This window comes from Zingiber officinale, chromosome 8B, assembly GCF_018446385.1.
Source record: "Zingiber officinale cultivar Zhangliang chromosome 8B, Zo_v1.1, whole genome shotgun sequence".
Classification (NCBI taxonomy): Eukaryota; Viridiplantae; Streptophyta; class Magnoliopsida; order Zingiberales; family Zingiberaceae; genus Zingiber; species Zingiber officinale.
In genome coordinates, this window is record NC_056001.1 from 85,280,986 (window position 1) to 85,300,987 (window position 20,002).

General features: G+C 33.2%; 1 protein-coding gene across 1 annotated transcript in view; it reads right to left on the bottom strand.

Annotated features, from left to right (window-relative positions):
- Nucleotides 1–19,630, bottom strand: part of LOC122014271 (CSC1-like protein At4g02900) — a 69,782-nt gene extending 50,152 nt beyond the window's left edge. Inside the window, exons 1-4 of the mRNA XM_042570460.1 lie at nt 19,387–19,630; nt 19,190–19,276; nt 18,795–19,057; nt 3,148–3,484 (exon numbers count right to left, since the gene is read on the bottom strand). Coding sequence (XP_042426394.1) covers nt 3,148–3,461 — 314 coding nt within the window. The 5' untranslated portion in view covers nt 3,462–3,484; nt 18,795–19,057; nt 19,190–19,276; nt 19,387–19,630. The remainder of the gene's footprint in view (nt 1–3,147; nt 3,485–18,794; nt 19,058–19,189; nt 19,277–19,386) is intronic.
- Nucleotides 19,631–20,002: the final 372 nt, after the last annotated feature.

Consider the following 20,002-nt stretch of genomic DNA (forward strand, 5'->3'; position numbering starts at 1 on the left):
GGAAGGATGGTATGCACTAAGAGGTGAAGCCGAGATCTGAGTTGTGCGAGCTTAAAAAGGAAGATTTGGGTAATGATTGGTGTGTGAGTTATGGAAATAAGAAGATGATGGTTCTATGTTGCCAATGAGTCACCAAGAGTTGCTAGTCTTATGGCTGTATCTTGGTTGTTGAGTTGAGGGATTATATTGGCTTAAGGTAGCTTGAGTGAGGATAGGAGTTGAGTTATACCTACTGATTCTTATGGAGAACCCCAATACCCTGTTGACTCTTTTGCTTGCCTTAATTTTACTGTTTTTGGTAGTTTTCCTTTGTTCATACATCATATTAGTTGTTATGCATGTGGAGTACATTCAAATTACATGTGTTGTTTAACATGATAGTCTTATATGTTGATATCATTCTGTGTGCCTTTTATGTAAGTAATTAGGATAAGTAGTTCCGAAGTATAACATGATTTAGTGATGGTACGCACTGAGAATTGCAAATAATGAGAATCCTTTTGTAACACCCCAAAATTTAAAAGTCCCCGTAAACCACATGCATAAAAAATATTAAATATGCTAAATTGATTTAATTAAATGATTTTAATAAATGATGATATTTGAAAATGATTATATGATTAATTGTGTAATTCTGCATGATTTCAAAGTCGAGGATTTTCACGCAAATATTTGATGCTTGGCCGAGGAAAGAAGATCAGGGATGATTAAGATAAAAATATATATTTTTAAAATATTTCTTTTTTAGGACCGAGAATATGATTAAGGTTGAAACTTTCTAAAATTTATAGATTTTATATATATTTACAAACCACGAGTTTTTGAGTTTGAGAAGCCGAATTTTGATAAAATAGAGGACTTTAACTTTTTAATTACCCATAATTTCGAAATTTATATATATTAAACATATATCATATTAAAAATGGGCCTAATTAACTTAAGTTTACATGGGTTAGTGGGTCTAGACTTGCATTAAACATAAAAGACTTAAACCCTAACTTAGATGACGATATTTTTGGAAAAAAAATAGAAAAGAGAATCTAGGGTTCTTAAAGGGAGGCAACCGTCATGATCCTTGCTGCAGATTTCAAAGGGAAAAATCATATGCTTTGAGAGGAGAAAGTAAAGCCAAGTCGATCCCTGTTCATCCTCTTCGTCTCATCGCGCCAGTATTCGAATTTCGAGCATTTTAAACCGAAAGGCACATTTTAAACCCTTCTTTTTGCACCATTCAAATCATAGTATGTATGTTTATCGTGTTTATGCATGAAAATATGTGGAATCACGTTTTTGTTGAATAAAGATTATGTTTCTTGAAGTTCTTGAGTTTTCTTGAAAGATTCTTGAGTTTTCTTGATTGTTTGATGAAGTTTATGATTGCATGGGACGTTGCTGCCATTAGAGGAGTTCAGGACTAAGAGGAGCCATGGACACTAGGGCTCGGCCAAGGACTTTTTCGATCCAAGTGGGTTGCAACAGCTTGGGACTGGATTCCTAGTGTCTGAATCATTCTTAGGATGTTAGTAAAGGTCTGGTTGTGTCTTAGTTCAAGTCAGGGAAAAAGTTATTAAAGTTTGAGTCAGTAAGAGTCTAAAACGAGTAAGTTGCGAAGTGACTAAGTAAAGTTATGTCGTGAGGAAAGGTTAGAAGTCATGGTGATGTCCCGAGTAACCATAATAAGTGTTTGAAAGGTTATATGAAAAGTTTTAAAAGTTTCAAAGTCATGTGTTAACGGTATGAAATGTACCAATGCATGCTTATTTTATGTAAATGATGAAAAAGGTTATTTCTTTTTAGAAAGGAAAGGAAAAATATTTTTGAGGAATGTGATTGACTGTGACAAAGGGGATGTGTGAGGAATCCGTCGAAATTGAGCGGTGAACTTATAAAAAAATGATTAATGGGAATATCGAGAGGGAAAATGCCCCAAAGAGAGTCCAATTATGGGAAAAGGCCCCAGAGGGGCCAGTATTGGATTATCATATATAGCCCAAGGGATGCAATGAAGTGATCGCTGAACTCAAATGACCTTACAAAATGATTAATGGGAATACCGCGAGGGAAAAGGTCCCAGAGGGAGCTTGGTTACGGGAAAAGGCCCTAGAGAAAGCCTAGTATCAAATTCTCATATATAGGCCAAAGGAATGCGACGAAGGGGGGTCTCTGAACTCCGTCGCTTGGTACCATGGTTTATAGATCGATCAATCGAATAGAGGATAGAGGAGTCACTTTCAATTATCAAACTTCACCTAAAATGTCTAGGATTAATGATGAGAAAAAAGTATATGATGCTTAAAATATTTTAAATATTTATGTGAATGTAAATGCAAATGATTTAAAAGTTAAATGTATTTATTAAAAGTATTTTTAAATGCATGTGATTGTATATTTATGTATTTGCTATTAGGGTTGGAATATGCTAAGTCATTAGACTCACTAGGGTTGAATGGTTACAATAGAGGCAGGAGGCTCTAACTCTTGATTAGACCAAGCATGATAGTACACTCCCGAGGACCTTGCATTTCCACAAAACTATGTTAAATGAATTGTTATTTGAGGATTTTTAAATTGAGAGAGTTGAATATTCTTGAAAGTTAAAATGTTGAATTTTTATTTAAAGATTTGATTTTGAATGGTTTTAGATAGTTTGTTTAGACTAATGTTTGTGTGACTAACAAATTTAGGTTTTAATACAGTTGAGATTTTATTTCAAAAATATTAGTAAAATAGTTTTTAAATATTGATTTTATAAGTATAGGTTGCAGCCATATAAATTATAAAAAAAATCGAGTATAATTTAAGTAAAGTGAGAGTTAGGGTCGTTTCACCTTTACCTTGTCCTATTGCTTATGTAATTGAAGTTATAGTTTGTTCAATACTAATGCTTCTCTCAATGTCTAAGAACTTAGTTGTGGATGTTTTTAAGCTGTCTGGATTTTACTTAATAAATTTGTCATGGTGTGATTTAGTAAATGTGGTTGTGAATATTAACATATTTCTTGTGATGGAGGGTAAACTGATAATGGATCACAACCTGGAAAGCTAACTGACACTTTAAAAGTTAAAAATATAGCTATCACTTATGGATTATTTTGCAGTTATCATTTCAGCAAGAGATAATTGAAACAATGTGACTTTTGGACTCACCCAAGAAGATATATCCGGACATATACAGAAGAATCAAGGCCTGCATGGTCGATTAATTCAGGTTCTGGCATTCTTAATGCAGCAGGCATCCAATTCAAAAATCTCAAATATGTTCTGCAGTCCAAGTTGACAAACTTTCTCATAATGTTCCCTGAATGGGTTGGGCTGCTTCTTATTCCCTTCAAGTACCACTTCGGAAAATACACTCTATCATTGAATGGTTGAAGCCGAAGCATAGCAAAAACCATCAAAAATATAAGAGCTGTTATAATGTTCACAGCAGCAGACATTCCAATATCCTGAAGAGACGCCATGTTTTAACAGAATCAAGTGATCCCTGGAAATGCAGGAGAAAGAAAACAAATAATTGTCATGTAAAAGAGATAAAGTCTTCAGCACTACCAACATATATACTCTTCTCGACAACACAGATACTCCCTAGGCTATTAAAGCATAACTAGAAATCAGAGGAGGCAAACTGCCATTCAATTTAGAAATGAAGAAATTACTACATTCATAAATTCTCACCCAAATTTTACTTACTAGACTTGGCATTTATAACAAGATCTAAAAAATATTGAACTTATTCGTGTAGAAAAACTTAAACAACATTATACAACATTTAAAAAAATGCAATGTCAAGTTAAGCACAAAATTATTAAACCTAAAACTATAAAAAGTAAAAGCCTAGTCATCTAATCTTCAATCTCTTGAGAATGAATCATGTCAGTTGAGTAAATATACTAGGTCATCTTTGCCTAGGAGTGTTCATAAATGTACTTCTATATCTTTAGTTCATTCACATTATTTCAGATCCAAGTAGCGTTAGTTCTATTTTGGTTTTAGATATTTTGTTATTTTCATTAAAGATATATTTGAATGATTTAGTGTTTTCTGATCAAATAATATTCTAAACTATTCTCCTTTTTTTCCTTTTATACTAAAATCAAAAAACCAATTTGACATTCTATCAACACTCAACATAATAATTCTAGGAAATACTTATTTCACCCTTTTCAGTCATTTCCAATGAGTCATGATTTTTTTATTAGTCCACCTGTCAACATATTTGAATGATTTGGTGTCTTCTAATTAAATAATATTCTAAACTATTTTCTTTTTTTCCTTTTATACTAAAATTAGAAACCAATTTTACATTCTATCAATGCTCTACGCTATGATAATTCTAGGAAATACTTATCTCACCCTTTAGTCATTTCCAATGAGTCATGGTTATTTTTTATTAGTCCACATATATTTATACCAAAAATAAATCCAACATCATATTGAGATTTCTCGGACATTTTTTTTTATATTCCACGTATCCAACTCTTCAAGAAGACTAATTATAGAGGTGACTGGATCGGCCCCACAAAAGTTTCCCACCAGCCAGGTTAAATCGAGAAACGCTCGCAGAACGGCCAACGTTCTTAGATTTGTAGTCCCACTAGATGAAAATCCATATAGTGCACCGCAACTAGGATTCAAACTTTAGATATCTGATTAATCGCTTGGAGGACCTAACCACTGCATTGTAGCCCCGAGGATAGAGACTTCACGAGCATTACTTCTACACATGTATGCTCCCTTTTCTTTTTGGGGAGATTGGGATAATGTTATTCTCACTACATGTTATCTCATCGATTGTATGTCATCTTCTACAACAACGACAAAACCTTATTCCGCTAGGTGAGGTCAGCTATACGGATCCTTTTACGTCGTTGGGCTTTATCCCCTACTATATCATCATCTATACTTAAATAAATTTTATCTTGTTTTATTATTACTAACCAAGTTGTTTTTATCTTCCTCTTCCTTGTTTCATGTCTGTGTTTGTCATAGTTTCATATCCCTAACTAGAGTATTTAGGTCGTCTAAGTAGATATCCGTACCATTTTAAACGTGTGTCACGAAGTTTTCCCTCAATAGATGTAACTCTCATCTCTCTAATGCTCTTATTTATTATCCGGTCTATCCTCGTATGTCCATACATACATCATTACACCCTCATTTCTGCAACTCTCACATGTGCTCGAGTCGTATCCTAACATTCAACTTCATATAACATAGTAGGTCTAACTGCAATTTTATAGAACTTTCCTTCAAATTTTAGAGGTATTTTACGATCACATAACACTCGGCACTCTCCTCCATTTCAACCATCCTGCTTGTATTCCAAGTAAGACATCTCTCTCAATCCCTCCATCATTTTTAAAAAATAATCTTGAATATTTAAAGCTCTCAGTTCAGGCAACTTATCATCTCATATCTTAACAATTGTCTTATTACGTCTAATATTGCTAAACTTAGATTTCATATATTCTGTCTTTATTCTACTAAGACAAGAATATTTCCCTGTATTTCCCGCCAAGATTTTAGTTTAACATTTACACCTTTACGTGTTTCATCTACCAAAACAATATCATCTGCAAACAACATGCACTACGGTACTGTGTCTTGAATGTGTGCAATGAATTCGTTTATAATTAGGGACTTAAAGATGATCCTTGATGTAACCCTCTCTTTATTGGAAAGTTTCAGTTACTCCGCCTGAATCTTTTACTATGATCGTTACATCCTCATACATATCCTTAATTAGTTCAATATATGTTACATTAACACATCTCTTTTCTATAATTCTCCATATAATTTCTCTTAAAACTCTATTATAAACTTTTCTAAGTTAATGAATACCATGTGTAGATCTTGTTTTTGTTTTCGATATTTTTCAATTAGTTGTCTAAGAAGATATATAGCTTATATTGTCGACCTTCCAAGCATAAACCCAAATTGATTTTCAGTCACCGGGTCTCCTTCCTTAATCTTTTTTCTATTACTCTTTTACAAAGTTTCATAGTATGACTTATTAATTTAATACCCCTATAGTTTGTACAATTTTGTATATGTTCTCATATAAGAAACTAGAATACTTACACTCTATTGATAAGGTTTTTTTTTCATTTTCAATATTATATTAAATAATTTTTAAGTCGTTCAATACATTATATTGAAAATTATTTAACATGAAAATAATCAATTGTGATAACATGAAAAGTGACTTAAGAATAAATTTAGAAACTTTAGAATCATTAACAAGTCTAACAAAAAATTATAAGATTATATATATATAATTATATATATAATATTTGGATTTTTAAGATCTGAACATGTTGCATAACTTTAAGCAATATCCTTTCAAGTTGATGGAATTGTTGTATTTTACATGATTAAGATTTAAGACTACTGAAATCAATAAATAAAACAATATAAATCAGTAAAACAAAATTATCATAATATAAATCTAATTTATATGAATTAATAAAATATATTTAAAAAATAATTTTACATATAAAATTATGAATATAAATATGATTTATATGAATTAATAATATTTATTAGAATTTTTAAAATTTTAAATATAAAATTATCATAATATAAATTAATTAATAGTATTTATTAGAATTTTTTATATTTTAAATATAAAATTATGAATATAAACTTAATTTATATGGATTAATAAAATTTATTAGAATTTTTAAATTTTAAGTATAAAATTATTAGAATATAAATATGATTTATATGTATTAATAATATTTATTAGAATTGTTTTAATTTTAAATATAAAAATATGAATATAAACCTACTTTATATGAATTAATAAAATTTATTAGAATTTTTTTACTTTTATAAAAAAAATAATTTTAAGTATATTTTTATATATTTTACTGAGATAATTTAATTAGGATTTATAAAAGTCTATTCGAACTATCTCATTTAAGTGAAAAATTGTTTAAATTAAATAAATTGAAAAAACATCGGCGATGTCGCTGGCATCGCGGGACACCTTCGACACCGTTGAAAGCATCCCGCGACGCTAGCATCGGACGCATCCCATGACGCTGGAGCTGACACATCTCGCGACATCGAAAGCATCATGGGAGGCCAAAAAAATGAATTGCATAAAATAAATTAACAAAAAAATTCTTATCGATCGGGCAAAAGCTTCCAGAGGTGAGAGGTATTTGAACCAGCGATGAGAAATAGATTAATTAACTTAATGATAGGATTTAGTGTTTTAAACAAAAAAAATAAGGAAATTTCAGTGGTTCACGCAAAAGCGAAGCAGCGCCGAAGCCGCCTAGCGACGCATAGGCCGCCAGGCAACTAGGCCGCCTAGGCTGGGCACCCAACACCTTTTTAGTGCGGTTGGCGGTTGCCTAATGCCTAGGTGGCCGCCTAGCCCAAAAATTAGAACACTATATTGTATGGAGATAAATTTAAAAAGTAACAAATATTATCTCAATTTTAGTATGTCAAGGTGTATCCAATGTTGACATGATATGATACTCTTTGACATGATTAACACGATGACATAGGAGATATTGTTTCAATGCAAAGATTGATTTTTGGTAATCTACAGGAACAATATGCTACAACGGTTTTGCTCGACACGATATGAGACTACAAACCATGATTTTGAATTCTAGTCAAGTATGTTCTAAATAATTTATTACTTCTATTAATGACTATTAAGAGTGACTTGGGATTTTATTAATTAAAAAATATTCTAAAAATTACTCTTTTTTTCTTGCTTTTATACTAAGATAGTGTTAGTTAGAGCCCTAAAACCAATCATGTGATGATTGTTGTATGGACTTGATGTATCATATTCCTATATGTTTATAAAGGCATTTATTTATAGTTATTATACTTACTTGTATTGGTGTCAAATAACTAAGTATAATATCGTCCTTGAGTAGAAGGTTCTTATCTATATCAATCGATTGGTTGAATCGCTAGTGAGATGATATAGAGAACACTACTTTTAATCATTCCTAGTCAAGTATTAACATTCAGGGACAATGTTAATGCGCTAAGACTAGCATGTAGGTCAACTCGATGACTTGATCTCACAAGTCATGGATATAGAGATATCAAGTTGACACATGGGTATGCATTGGAGAATGTATATTGAATGACCCGCCATGAGAAAGTATCATGGATCGTTATATGAGTGGCATATACTTTCTCATGTGACTATTAGTATAACTATTAGTCCTTGGACCTGAAGTCACCATAGTTCCCTACATAAGGAGTTGCATATTTTGGCTTCGTCAAACATCACCCGTAATTGGGTGGACTATAAAGGCGATTACTGGGTATGTAACAAATTATGCGGAGGAATGTGAGTGATGTAGATGGGATCTATACCTCCTATATGACGGGAGAGACATCATGATTCTTGATAGAGTGAGACCACTAAGTGCATGGTCATGCCCAAGTGAGTCAATATGAGATATTGAGCTCATTTGATTAGAGTGAGTCTACTTGGAGTTCAAGATATAGATTGATTAGAGGATGATATGCCTCAATTGATCAATCTAGATGTCAAGAATATAAGGACATTGTCATATATTGTGAGAGTCACAATTAGTAGTCACAAGGTGATGTTGGATCTCAACATTCTTGTAACTTGGGTAGTAATGATGTGTTGCTAGATATCGCTCATTACTTATGTTTCTAAATGGGTTTAGGAACATTGTCAACGTTACAAAAACCTATAGGGTCACACACAAAGGGCAATTAGATGGAGATTAGGTTCATTTGATGAACCTAGAGGATTAGGTTCATGTGATGAACCAAATTGGATTAAGAGTAATACAAATTAAACTAATTAAGTTGGACTCAATTTGATTCATGTGTCCAATGAGTCTAATTTAGATTATGATTCATTGAGTCAATTTAATTCAATAAATAGAGATTCATTAAATCAAAATTGACTTGAATCAAAGGTTAGATTTGTTTAACCATGGGAGATAAGAGGTCAAGTTTGACTTGACTTGAGAGGAAAGATGAAGGGTCAAGTTTGACTTGACCATTTGCCACCTCATTTATGACATGGCATGGGGCCGGCCAATGATGGTGTTCCACATCATCAAAGCTAGCTCAAGTGTGTGCCACCTCATGAGGAAAACCAAGAGCCATGACTCTTGGTCTTCCATGAGTGGCCGGCCACTTAAAGAGGAGAGGAGTTACAAGTGTGTGAATAATATTTATTTTTGGTGTGCTCACTCAAGTGATCTTCCTCCTCCTCTCTTCCTCCCTCTCCCTCTCATCCTTGCCGTGACTTCTAAGGGTGCTAGCACACTCTTAGTTTATTCTCTCCATCTCTTGTTCGTGTGGATACTTCTAGACGTGTGTCCGCTTGAACACACTTGAGATCCGAAGAACTTTGGACGAGCGGGATTTGCGAAGGGCTTCGCTTCAAAGGTATATCCCTTGACATGTAGATCTAGAGTAGATCTAGAGTAGAAAAACTAAGTACATGAAAAATTTTATCTTCGCACGGATCCAATGGCTAAGAACTTCGGGATTTCCGCAACGCAAAAAGCGGTTTTTGCGGCTCGAAAGTTTTAACAGATAGGAAACTAATTTAGTTTATTTATTAAGATGTTATGAAATATTCAATCCCACCTAATGGGATAAGGTTTGGTTGTTGCTGTATTAAGATGTTATGAAATAATTTTTTCTTGCTTTTATACTAATATGTTTTTTTGCCACTCTCAATGCTTTATCTCTAGGCAATGCATTTTTATTAATCATCTGGTTTTCGTTCACCCAACAAAATAGTGTAGCTGAAAGGAAGAATCACCACATGATTGGGCTTACTCATAAGATTTTCATTTATAAGGAGTTTCACTTGAGTATGATGTTGTTCTTACCATATGTTATCTTATCTTATCAACAATGTCTTCAAATATTCACTATAGTTAGGGTTAATTTACTATAATTTTGAATGCACTTGTATTTTCCATCTTTTATCAACCATAATCAAGATAATTTCACTTGGAAGAGTTAAGCATGTCTTGCTTGGTTATTCTTGGTTGTAATATGGTATCATTATCACTATCTTCTATCTTCAAATACAACACATGTTTATATCTATAAATGTAATCTTCTTTAGGTCAAATCCTTTTTTTCCTTTAGACTCCTTAACATGTGATTGAAGTGCTTCCAATTGTTACACTTTTGTTCATTTTGTTAATTTATCATATAAGGTCATCAACACTAAAGTCTCCATTAGAGATGGAAATGTGTATCCATTTGATCAGGTATCTAAAATAAATGTCGGGCACCTATTTATCATAACGGATTGAATTTGCATATCGATGTGTAAAGCACTGAAAATGTGTATGTGGATATCAAGGTTTGAAATCTCGAGTCGTGCTGATGTTTCCATCATTGACTAGAACGATACTATTTTAGTATCATGCACACATTTCGATGTACGGTGTTTATGGGAAATTAAAGATGGAAGGAGGAAAGAGATGAAGAAGAAAATGAACTAGATAATTTTCTAATATTTACTTCCCATCTAGAATGCTATGATTTTTACCTTACCTTATATGGAGACAAAATAAAAAATAACAACATTATCTTAATTTTAACATGTCAAGGGGTATTAAGTGTTGACATAAAATGATACTCATCCATGTGAATAAAACAGTGACAAAGGAGACATTGTCCTGATGCTAAGTAGTATTGAGTTTAGCTAATTTATCAAAATGATATATTTTGATTGTTTCGCTTGGTAATTTCAAACCATGGTGGATATTTAAACAAATTTAGGCATATGCAACTACTCTCAAATAAAATATATAATAAATATTAAAATTGTGGTAATACACTAATGTGATAATTTACCAATAGTAAAATAATTTAACCACAATGATAAAATCTTGCTAATTTTGTTATAATATTAAAAGTTTAAAAATTAAATATGTCATGTACCCATTTATATAGATATCTATAAATCGTTATCGGTGGGTATGAGTGTATGACAAGTATCCATTTAATCAAATGGGTAAGTACATATCTTAATCTTTGGAGTTTATGTGGGTATTTAGTAGGTCAGATACCTAATTAATTAAATAGAAGAATTAGAAGAACAAAAATTGGGAGTAGCAGACCTATTAATTGAGGACCAATAAACAACAACGAGATTCTACTATTCACCTAGCACCACCTCTTGTTCTAGATCCTACCTAATCTAGATCTTATCTTCCTGTTGAACTCCCAAAAAAGTACTAGTGGTTTGTGCATCTCATCTCATTTCTCCTTTTCTATTTTTTGTTGCATTGACCTAGCTGTTTTTCTTTCTTTCTTTCTTCATGAACTTCGCGCTTTATTCCTAAGGTTGTTTTGGAGGTACTTTTATTCCTAGGCTGAAGATAGACTATGGTTGAGAAAGAAAATGATTTACATTCTGATGTCACATGGGTATGTATACCTCTATTTTTTAGTCCAGAATAGCTTGAAAATGATATTACAATTAAGACATCAGTTATTGGCATCATGGATCAATGAAGGCTTGATTGGTAGCCAAGGGATCCACTCAAGTTTATGAAGTTAATTCCCTTTATACCTTCTCATCTTTTAAGATTGCTTTAATCCATTGTTCCTCACTTTGGCAACATATTTCAATGGCCATTTATTATTTTAATATCAAGAATGTTTTTCTACACAGTGGCTTCATGAAAGAAATATGCATAGAACAACCCAAAAGGTAGTGTCAGATATCCATACAAAAGAATTTCCCTATATGGTTTGAAGCAAGCTCCTAAAGCATAGTTTGGTAAATTCAATTCAGCGCGCCTTGAATTTATATGATCAAAAGTGTGTCAAACCACTCACTATTTTATCTTACCTCTCTATTTAAGAAATGCATTCTCTATATTGTGTATGTGGATGATATCATTATAACGGGTAATTACTGCAAAGTTTACATTCTAGGTATTTTTTGGCATGAAAGTGGTTCACTAAGAGGAAACATTTATATATCTCAAGAAAAATATGCACTTTAGGAAACTAGTATAATGGGAGTTAAGTCAGTCGGTACCCATAATGGATCTAAATATTAAAAGTCAACCTTCCTCTTAGAGGACAGAGCATATCATAAGCAATGAGCAAGATCCATTAGTCTTAAAGCTCTATGTTGTGATCGTTTAGAGGCAGACTTAAGGAGCCTATGAAACTTGAAGATTGCTTCAGAAAGTATCTCTTCAATTAATAATGTGGTACTTCAAATTGTAGAGTACATTAACAAGCTCTCACACAGTCACACTTAATGAAGATCAACTCAGACTACTAAAGTACTTATGAGAGGAAATTTATTTCTTGGAAGAGCAAGAAGAAGATAAGTGTAGTTAGATCAAGTGCAAAGTTGGATTATGAGACTGTTACTTTAGTTGCATATGAATTTTGTTATGAGAAGAATCATTCCTACCAAATACCCTAGGCAGCTCTCAAGCTATGTATTATTGATAATTAGGTACTTTATATATAAATCCTTAGATATGTGTGTATTAATATGTTGGCCATTAGAATTGACAAAGGAGGTGATGATTTCTTTAGATTGTTCTCCCTGATAAACTAAAAATTAACCTCCATTTGATTTTCCCATCATAAAACATTTTCAAAGCTATGTACAAAGCAATTTGATTGTTACAATAAACCTTCATCAGTTCTAGAGGTGTGTACCCTAGCTCAGTCATCAATTGTTTAACCTAAATGAGTTCACATGTTGATAAGGATATGGCTCTACATTTGTCTCTGCCCTTCATCTAGCTACAAGGTCTATTTCTTGCTCTTCCAATAAACCATATTGCCTACCAAAAATACAATATTCACTATTTGGATGCAGATTGTCTGGTAGTAAGAGAATCTACCAATCTGCTTCAAAATAACTACAATCTGAAAATAACCTCCATCATAGAACAAAATACCTTTCCTTGGAGCATTTTGGGAATATCATAGAATTTTTAAGGTTAATGCCCAATGGCCATGGCATGGATTCTCTAGAAACTATTTACCACACTAACAACAAAAGACAGTCTAGTGATTGTGAGATAGTTCAGTTTCCTATCAGTCTAATTTGTATTTTTTTTATCAATCAATGACTCCCTCGTTTTGGTATTAATTTGACATTGATCCATATGTTTGATTTAGTCATTATAATGCTAACCTCCTCCTCGAGTATATTTAATACATACATGTGCTATAAGATATAAATACCTTCTTCAAAGAAAGCAACCTTTATACCTAGGAAGTATTTGAGGTTATCCAAGTTTTTAGTCTGGAAATGCTGATGAAAATAATCTTTCAATTTACAATTGTGATAGAGCAATTGTAAGTGATGATAATGTCATCCATATAAACAAAAAGAAGAATAAGTCTTCCTGACTATGAAACGACGTAGAAAAGTGAGTGATCTATAATACTTAATGTTCTTGTTGTAATGCGGAGTTAAGCTAAACTTCCCAAACTAAACTCTTCAAGATAGTTTCAATGCATACAATGACTTCTTCAACTTAAGCACCAGAGTAATCTCCCCTTCAGGATCAAACCCTAAAGAGATCACCATAAAGAGATTCTTGATTACCAAGCTAATCTCGCCAAGGTTATGGTGCCACGGTAGGACATCCAGGTTGTCACCAGCACCCACGGTTTGATTCCCAGCTATGGCATATTTGCAGGAATTTTTTCTCCAAATGAGGCGTGCAACCAATGGATGCTGGGCTTCTTGACTGCTCGCCACGCCTGCTTCCCGATTTACCCTGGTGGTTGGTGGAAACATTCTGTGGGGCCGAGCTGGTCACCCAGGGCTAGTCAATGAAGCTAACTAGGTTTATCTTTTTTTTTATTACCAAGATGATAAAGGGGAATAACAACCCGAGAAAGGAAGAGATGAATTGAAGTAAACTTAACCACTTGGGAAATGTATCAATATCGACAAACTTTAACGCAATCATTAGTATCATCCAAAGAACATTTAAAAACTTAACAGAAAAATATAATCCCAAGTGTCATTAGAGTGAAGAGAATTTATCTCATCGATTATAATGTGCTGCCACGTTGGATCCCAAAGTGCCTCAAAGACTTAGGATGAATTTTTAAGGTTGAAGACATGAAGCCATAGTATTGTGGTGGCATAGCTGCATAGGATATAAAATGTGAAAATGAATGTGAAGTTAAATATTTATGAGTACCTATGTAAGAAGCAAATAGAAAAGTTCAAATTAGAACCGGGATCTAGGACAACAGCTAATGACAGGAAAGAGAGAGAGTCTCCAAAAGTTGTTGGCGTGTCTTTCAGATATGGTTGTCAATTGTACACCCATGATGGAGGTACCTCAAGTTGTAGGTCAACAATTACAAATGGTGGGGGAGGTCCACATGTAGGGTTCAAGATAATGCTACTGTAGATACATAGATACAGGGAAAACTTCCTACTGGGATACAGGTGAGATGGTGACAAAGGAAAGCAATGAGTTGCATCGAAAAGGATTATATCAATAGAGTTAAAGATACAATATGTTTGGAGACGATAATATTTGAGACAAATGCACTTAATGGCCTATAAAAAATAATTTATAGTGGCTAGGAGATACTAAGAGAACAAAGCAAGTGCATCCAAAGAGCACTAGTAGCAATGAGTAAAGGAAATTTAACACTAGAGAGTGGAGATCACGTATAATTACATACAGTGAGATGGTATCACCCCAAAAAGAATGCAGAACATGCATATGTAGAAGTAAAGTCCAAGTAGTCCCAACAAGATGTTGATACTTTAATTCTTTTATATTATTTTAATAAAGTGTATGTAGGCAAAGTGAACTAGTGAAAAACACTAAGACTCAATAAAAAATAATTAAAAAGTGTGAGATAAACATTATCTAGAGTTATCACTATGTAGAAGAGATGTCAAAATGGTTTTAATTTCAGCATCAAAAGAGAAAATAGAAAATATTTTAAAATATTCTTTTTATTATTAGAAAAGATCATGTTATTCTAGTTAGCCATCAATAAAGGTAATAAAGTATCTGAATCAAAAGGCATAATTAAAACAGCTTGGACTGTAAACAATTTGAATGAACTGAAGTAGATGGTACAGAAGCACACCTATGAACACTGCTAGGGAAGGAGGACCTGGTATATTTACTTATGATACTCTTTGCTTATGGTACATAATTGATTTTCAAGAGATTGAAAATTATATAGCCTAGGAACCATTTGCCTCAAATTTTAAAATGTATGTAGACTGAGACGACTATATATCTAAAGGGATGAAGGGTGGCCAGTAGAGCCAAAAAGAATGGAAACACTTCCAATTGGTAAAACCTATGATACTCTTTCCCCACACTAATTACTTTGTTTGTCCATGAATCTTGAATAGAAACAAAGTAGAACCAAAGGTGATAGAACTCAATGATTTAGTAAATTTATTGACAAAAGTGGAAAGTCTAGTTATAAAACACACAAAACAAATATAGCATAGGTGAGATGGAAACATCTCTAGTGCATTTAATTGTTGAGTGAGACTCATTAGCTATTGTAACATTAGCATAAAAAGAAAGTGGACCCAAAAATGTTATGATAGATATTGAATCTAGGGGATGGCCTAAAAATACAGAATAAACACTCAATTTATCTACCTCCATGAGCAAATAAGGTGCCAAGCTGGGTAAAACATTGACAAAAGTCTGGAATCAGGAGGTTCGAGTACTCCTCTAGAATATTAATATAGTAGAACTAAGTGGTGTTAGGGACACAACATGCCAAAACATATCCAAATCTTCTACAATGTGAGCATCTAGGCCTACCTGGCAACTAGAGTGAATCTTACAACTTTGTTGTCCACCTATTCAAGAATCTGACATTCTGAAAATAAAAATGAGCTGCTGACAGTGACATGAAAGCGTCAGATCAAACAAAGAGATTACTGTTTTTATGTCGGATAATGAATGGCTAGGTCAAATAAGTTCTGATTTGGGCTTTGCTGCTGGTCCAAAAATGGGGGGTTGCTGGCTTCAGGATTGAGGCCTAAGGTAGATTGGGCACTGGTGTTGACCTAAAGGTGAGTGGGCTTGATGAATGAACTGCTGCAGAAAATGTTACAGACAACAACACATCAGTGCCAAGCAATGGAGTTGATATCAACACAACATAATTGACACACAAATTTGCAGTTGGGAGAGATGTGGGCACTGAACTCATACACATGGTCCACTGCATAGAGAAAGCACATATAGACCTATAAACAAATCAAGTCAAACCAAACTTTGTGTTGTTCAAAATTATTTAATAAGGTAACAAAGCCAATTAAAATCTAGCCTAAAATTAACCAAGCTACTGGTACAACTGTTCATTCTTGGTTCATTTTTTCTCTCTTTTTGAGCTTCAAATTGATTAGAGTTTGACTTGAGTTTGGTTTGTTTAGATTCTATCAAACACTTGATTCAAGCATGTTTGATTCTTGAAATTTTTACATTTTTAAACTTTTTTTTTGTTTTGTTGGTTATTGAGCTCCAAGCTTGTTTGTTTCAAGAGCTTCTTTATTTATTTATAAGTTTAATAAGACTTTTGATAAACATGGTTCACAAGCTTTATTCATGGACATTATTTATGGGCAGTTCAAGCTTGTTCATCTAGTTTAAAAGTTATTCAAGCTTGTTCATTTAATTGATTTTGTGCATGTTAAATGAACACAAAGAAGCTCTTACCAAGGAAAACACCAAGTTTGCTCGTGATTAGTTCATTTACAGACCTAGGCACATGAGATGTTGTGAACAATGACGTGATGATGCAGGCAACTAGTCAATGCAAACGATGTTCAAAAAAAAAAATCACTTGTGCTCACCTTGCTAAGGATCACAAGGTTTGGTTTCCTTAGAACGGAATGTAGAGAAAAGTCTACCGCATGATAAGATACAACATCATGACTGTGTTACACAAAAAACAAGTGAGAGGAAGAGGGATTTGTTAATGAGCAGGTGTTACCACCATCAATGGTTGTGATACCATGTTAAAGATAATTGGTTATCACTTATCCTACCATCTCAAGCTTTTAGAACAAGTAGTCAACCAATCAATTAGGATATATTTATTTAACCAGCTATTGATCGAGTTGATATATACTCTCATAGAACCTATGAAACAATGATGTGATAACTAAATTGTCACGCATATAACCTCTAATTCATAGTTTGCGAGAGAACTAAATACTTAGAAATTAATCGTCGCTTTGTCAAAAAGATGCAATCCAAGAATATGATGTCATTTGTCAACTCTAATAATTAGCTAGAAATTTACTAACCAAATGCTTTAGAGGTTCTAGTATCACAAGTTGATTTTCATGATATCTCTAAGCCAACTTAAAGGGCTATAATGGAGACCTACTGTAAATATCATATAATATAATGACTAACATAACATATTATAGTGCAATATTTTTTAAAAAAAATATTTGTATAAGTTTTCATCTTTTATTTTTTATTTAATTTTGTATATAGTTATGTTGTTAATCATATTTTATCATTTCATTTAAATTAAGTAATTATTTGTATTACCAAACCTTGCATTATTATTAAAAACTATTTTGTCACACAAAAATTTATTTTTTGGTCAAATATACTAGAATTAGAATATGTTTTGAATCCTTTCCAAATTTTTGTCATATCCAAAATCATAATATTATAAAGTTACGCAATAAATTCTATCAATTTTTCTTATCAAAATATGAAGGAAATAAGGATTACGTATCAATATAAAGAATTTACAAATTTGGAAAAATACTTAATAATATTAATATTTTAGGAGAGAAAATAATAGAATTTAAAAAGTTAAGAAAACATTCTAATAATATTAAAAGTACGTAAGAAAGTATTAACATTTAAAAAAAAATAAAGAAAAACACAATTCTTTTGGATTTTGATATGATGTACAATGTATAGTTCATCAATTCATTGAATCTTATGCAAGATACATCATGTAGGAAAGAAAGAAATTAGGAATGGAATAAAACCTCAAAAAGTTATTTACTTATGAAGAAAGAAAATATGAATTTAGTAAACAGTGAATTTATCCCTGTCATCTTCCTTCCAACCACCTTTCTCAATCCTTCTATACAATGGTGGTGCCATGTACAGGCCCACCCGGGTTGTAGCCCGAGGCCCAACGACAGTGAGAAAGGAAAAAACTCAAATTTACTGTAGAAGAAAGGGAACAAAGAAAGAGGAGGAGGAGGCTAGCCCAGCGTGACAACGTCGATGTCAACGCTCGTGGCCCATAGCCTGAGTAGATCACCCGGGCTGGCTCCGCCATTGCTTCTATCCCTATCCTTCTCTCTAACGTGCCCTTGCACAAGATTTCTAAGAATGCTGGCATACTTTGTCCACTTGGCTAGTTTAGGATAGACATTTGGTCATGTTTTGTTTGATTTGCAAATATTTTATATTTTTAGTTTGTTTTTTCCAAAAGATTTAGAAATTGAAAAGAAAAAAGAAATCAAGCATGGGAGAGACAGGGCCTATCTAGGATATTTAATCCAAAATATCTTTTCCATTACTTCTACATTCCTTTGGTCTCACGTTTTTCAAGGATGTCTCAAATGCAATGTAACTAATTGTGGTTGAATTTTATCACTTTGGATTTTGGTTTGTGTAAATCCTATTCAAATAATATTTTTGTTTTCAAACATATGAAGTACTAGTAAAATAATGAAACTAAAATTCACAAACTCTGTCAATAATTTGTACCAAGATGTTTTATTAACTTCAAATCTAAGGAGAAAAGATGTAGAGTATTACCTCAAAGAAACACTAGCTCTCTCACTTAGAACAGGATTTATCGCCCTTTTCTTCTCAAGATTTGAACGCTCCTTTTCGGACTGAACATCAAAATTACTCCGTGTTTGTTGGAACCAATTAAGACATGGAAGATCAGCTCAGAATCCAATAGAAATTCATCAAATGGTTTGAGCCGAAATGTAACCACTCAACTCAATATAAGGAGGTGAAAGGACTACCTCAAACAAGCCTGCCTGTTACTCAAACAGGGATTGCATGGTTTCCTTTTCACATTGATGAATTTAAAAATAATTTAATCAGAATTCTACTGGAATGCAAGAATGAAGGAACTAGATACGAAATTTCCATTAACGGAAAAAATGGAAGAATGTCAAGAATCGGAATCAAGATCCAACCTTGCAAACAATGAAAGAACGAGCGCCTTAAAGATTGCTTGCCCTTTTCCTTGTTTGCGAGGGCGTTGGCGCGCACACACTCTTTCCCTGAAAAAAAATTAACAGATATAAAATGTAAACCAAAAATGTTGGAAATCTTCAAATATCGTATTCTAGATTCAACCTTTAAACAAAAGGAAGAGATGTGTGGCGAGTACCATATAATTTGATCATCAAACTCGTTGCTCAAATAGGGTTGGTCTGGATAATCGACGTGGCGAATACATTCAATTCATGGCTCTTTTCTCTCTCTCTTTTTTGGAAGGAGAAGATCCTTGATTTTTTTATATGGATAAAAATAGGGGGAAAATTAATGAATACCTCGGTGTCATCATCCGCCATTTGCGGTGGCGGAGGCGTTTCCCTTCGCCACCACCACGAGGTTTTCTCCTTCAAATTCGAGGCTTCGTCTCTCTCCTCTCTCTTCCCGCCTTTTATTTCGTTGAGATGTTTAGTCGAAGGAGATGTTTAGTCCTACGCAAATTAAGTTGTAAATCTTCACATGCAAGCTTTCTAGCTTGACCATATGGAACACGTGTATGGAATATGACGGATGATTTTGTCTGTGTCTAGTGCAAGTGTTGAAGACGATCCAAAATGGCCAGTATCATTGCGATCCTCTCCAATTCCGCGGAAATTGTTTTCACCGCATGGGATCGTAACCGTCCATCTGAGGGTGGCGGATATGAAAGGTCGGATACTCGGATGAAAGAGCAAAAGCAATCTTTTTCATTATGGTTAATAATATTGTCCAATGTATAGAATGAGCAAAGA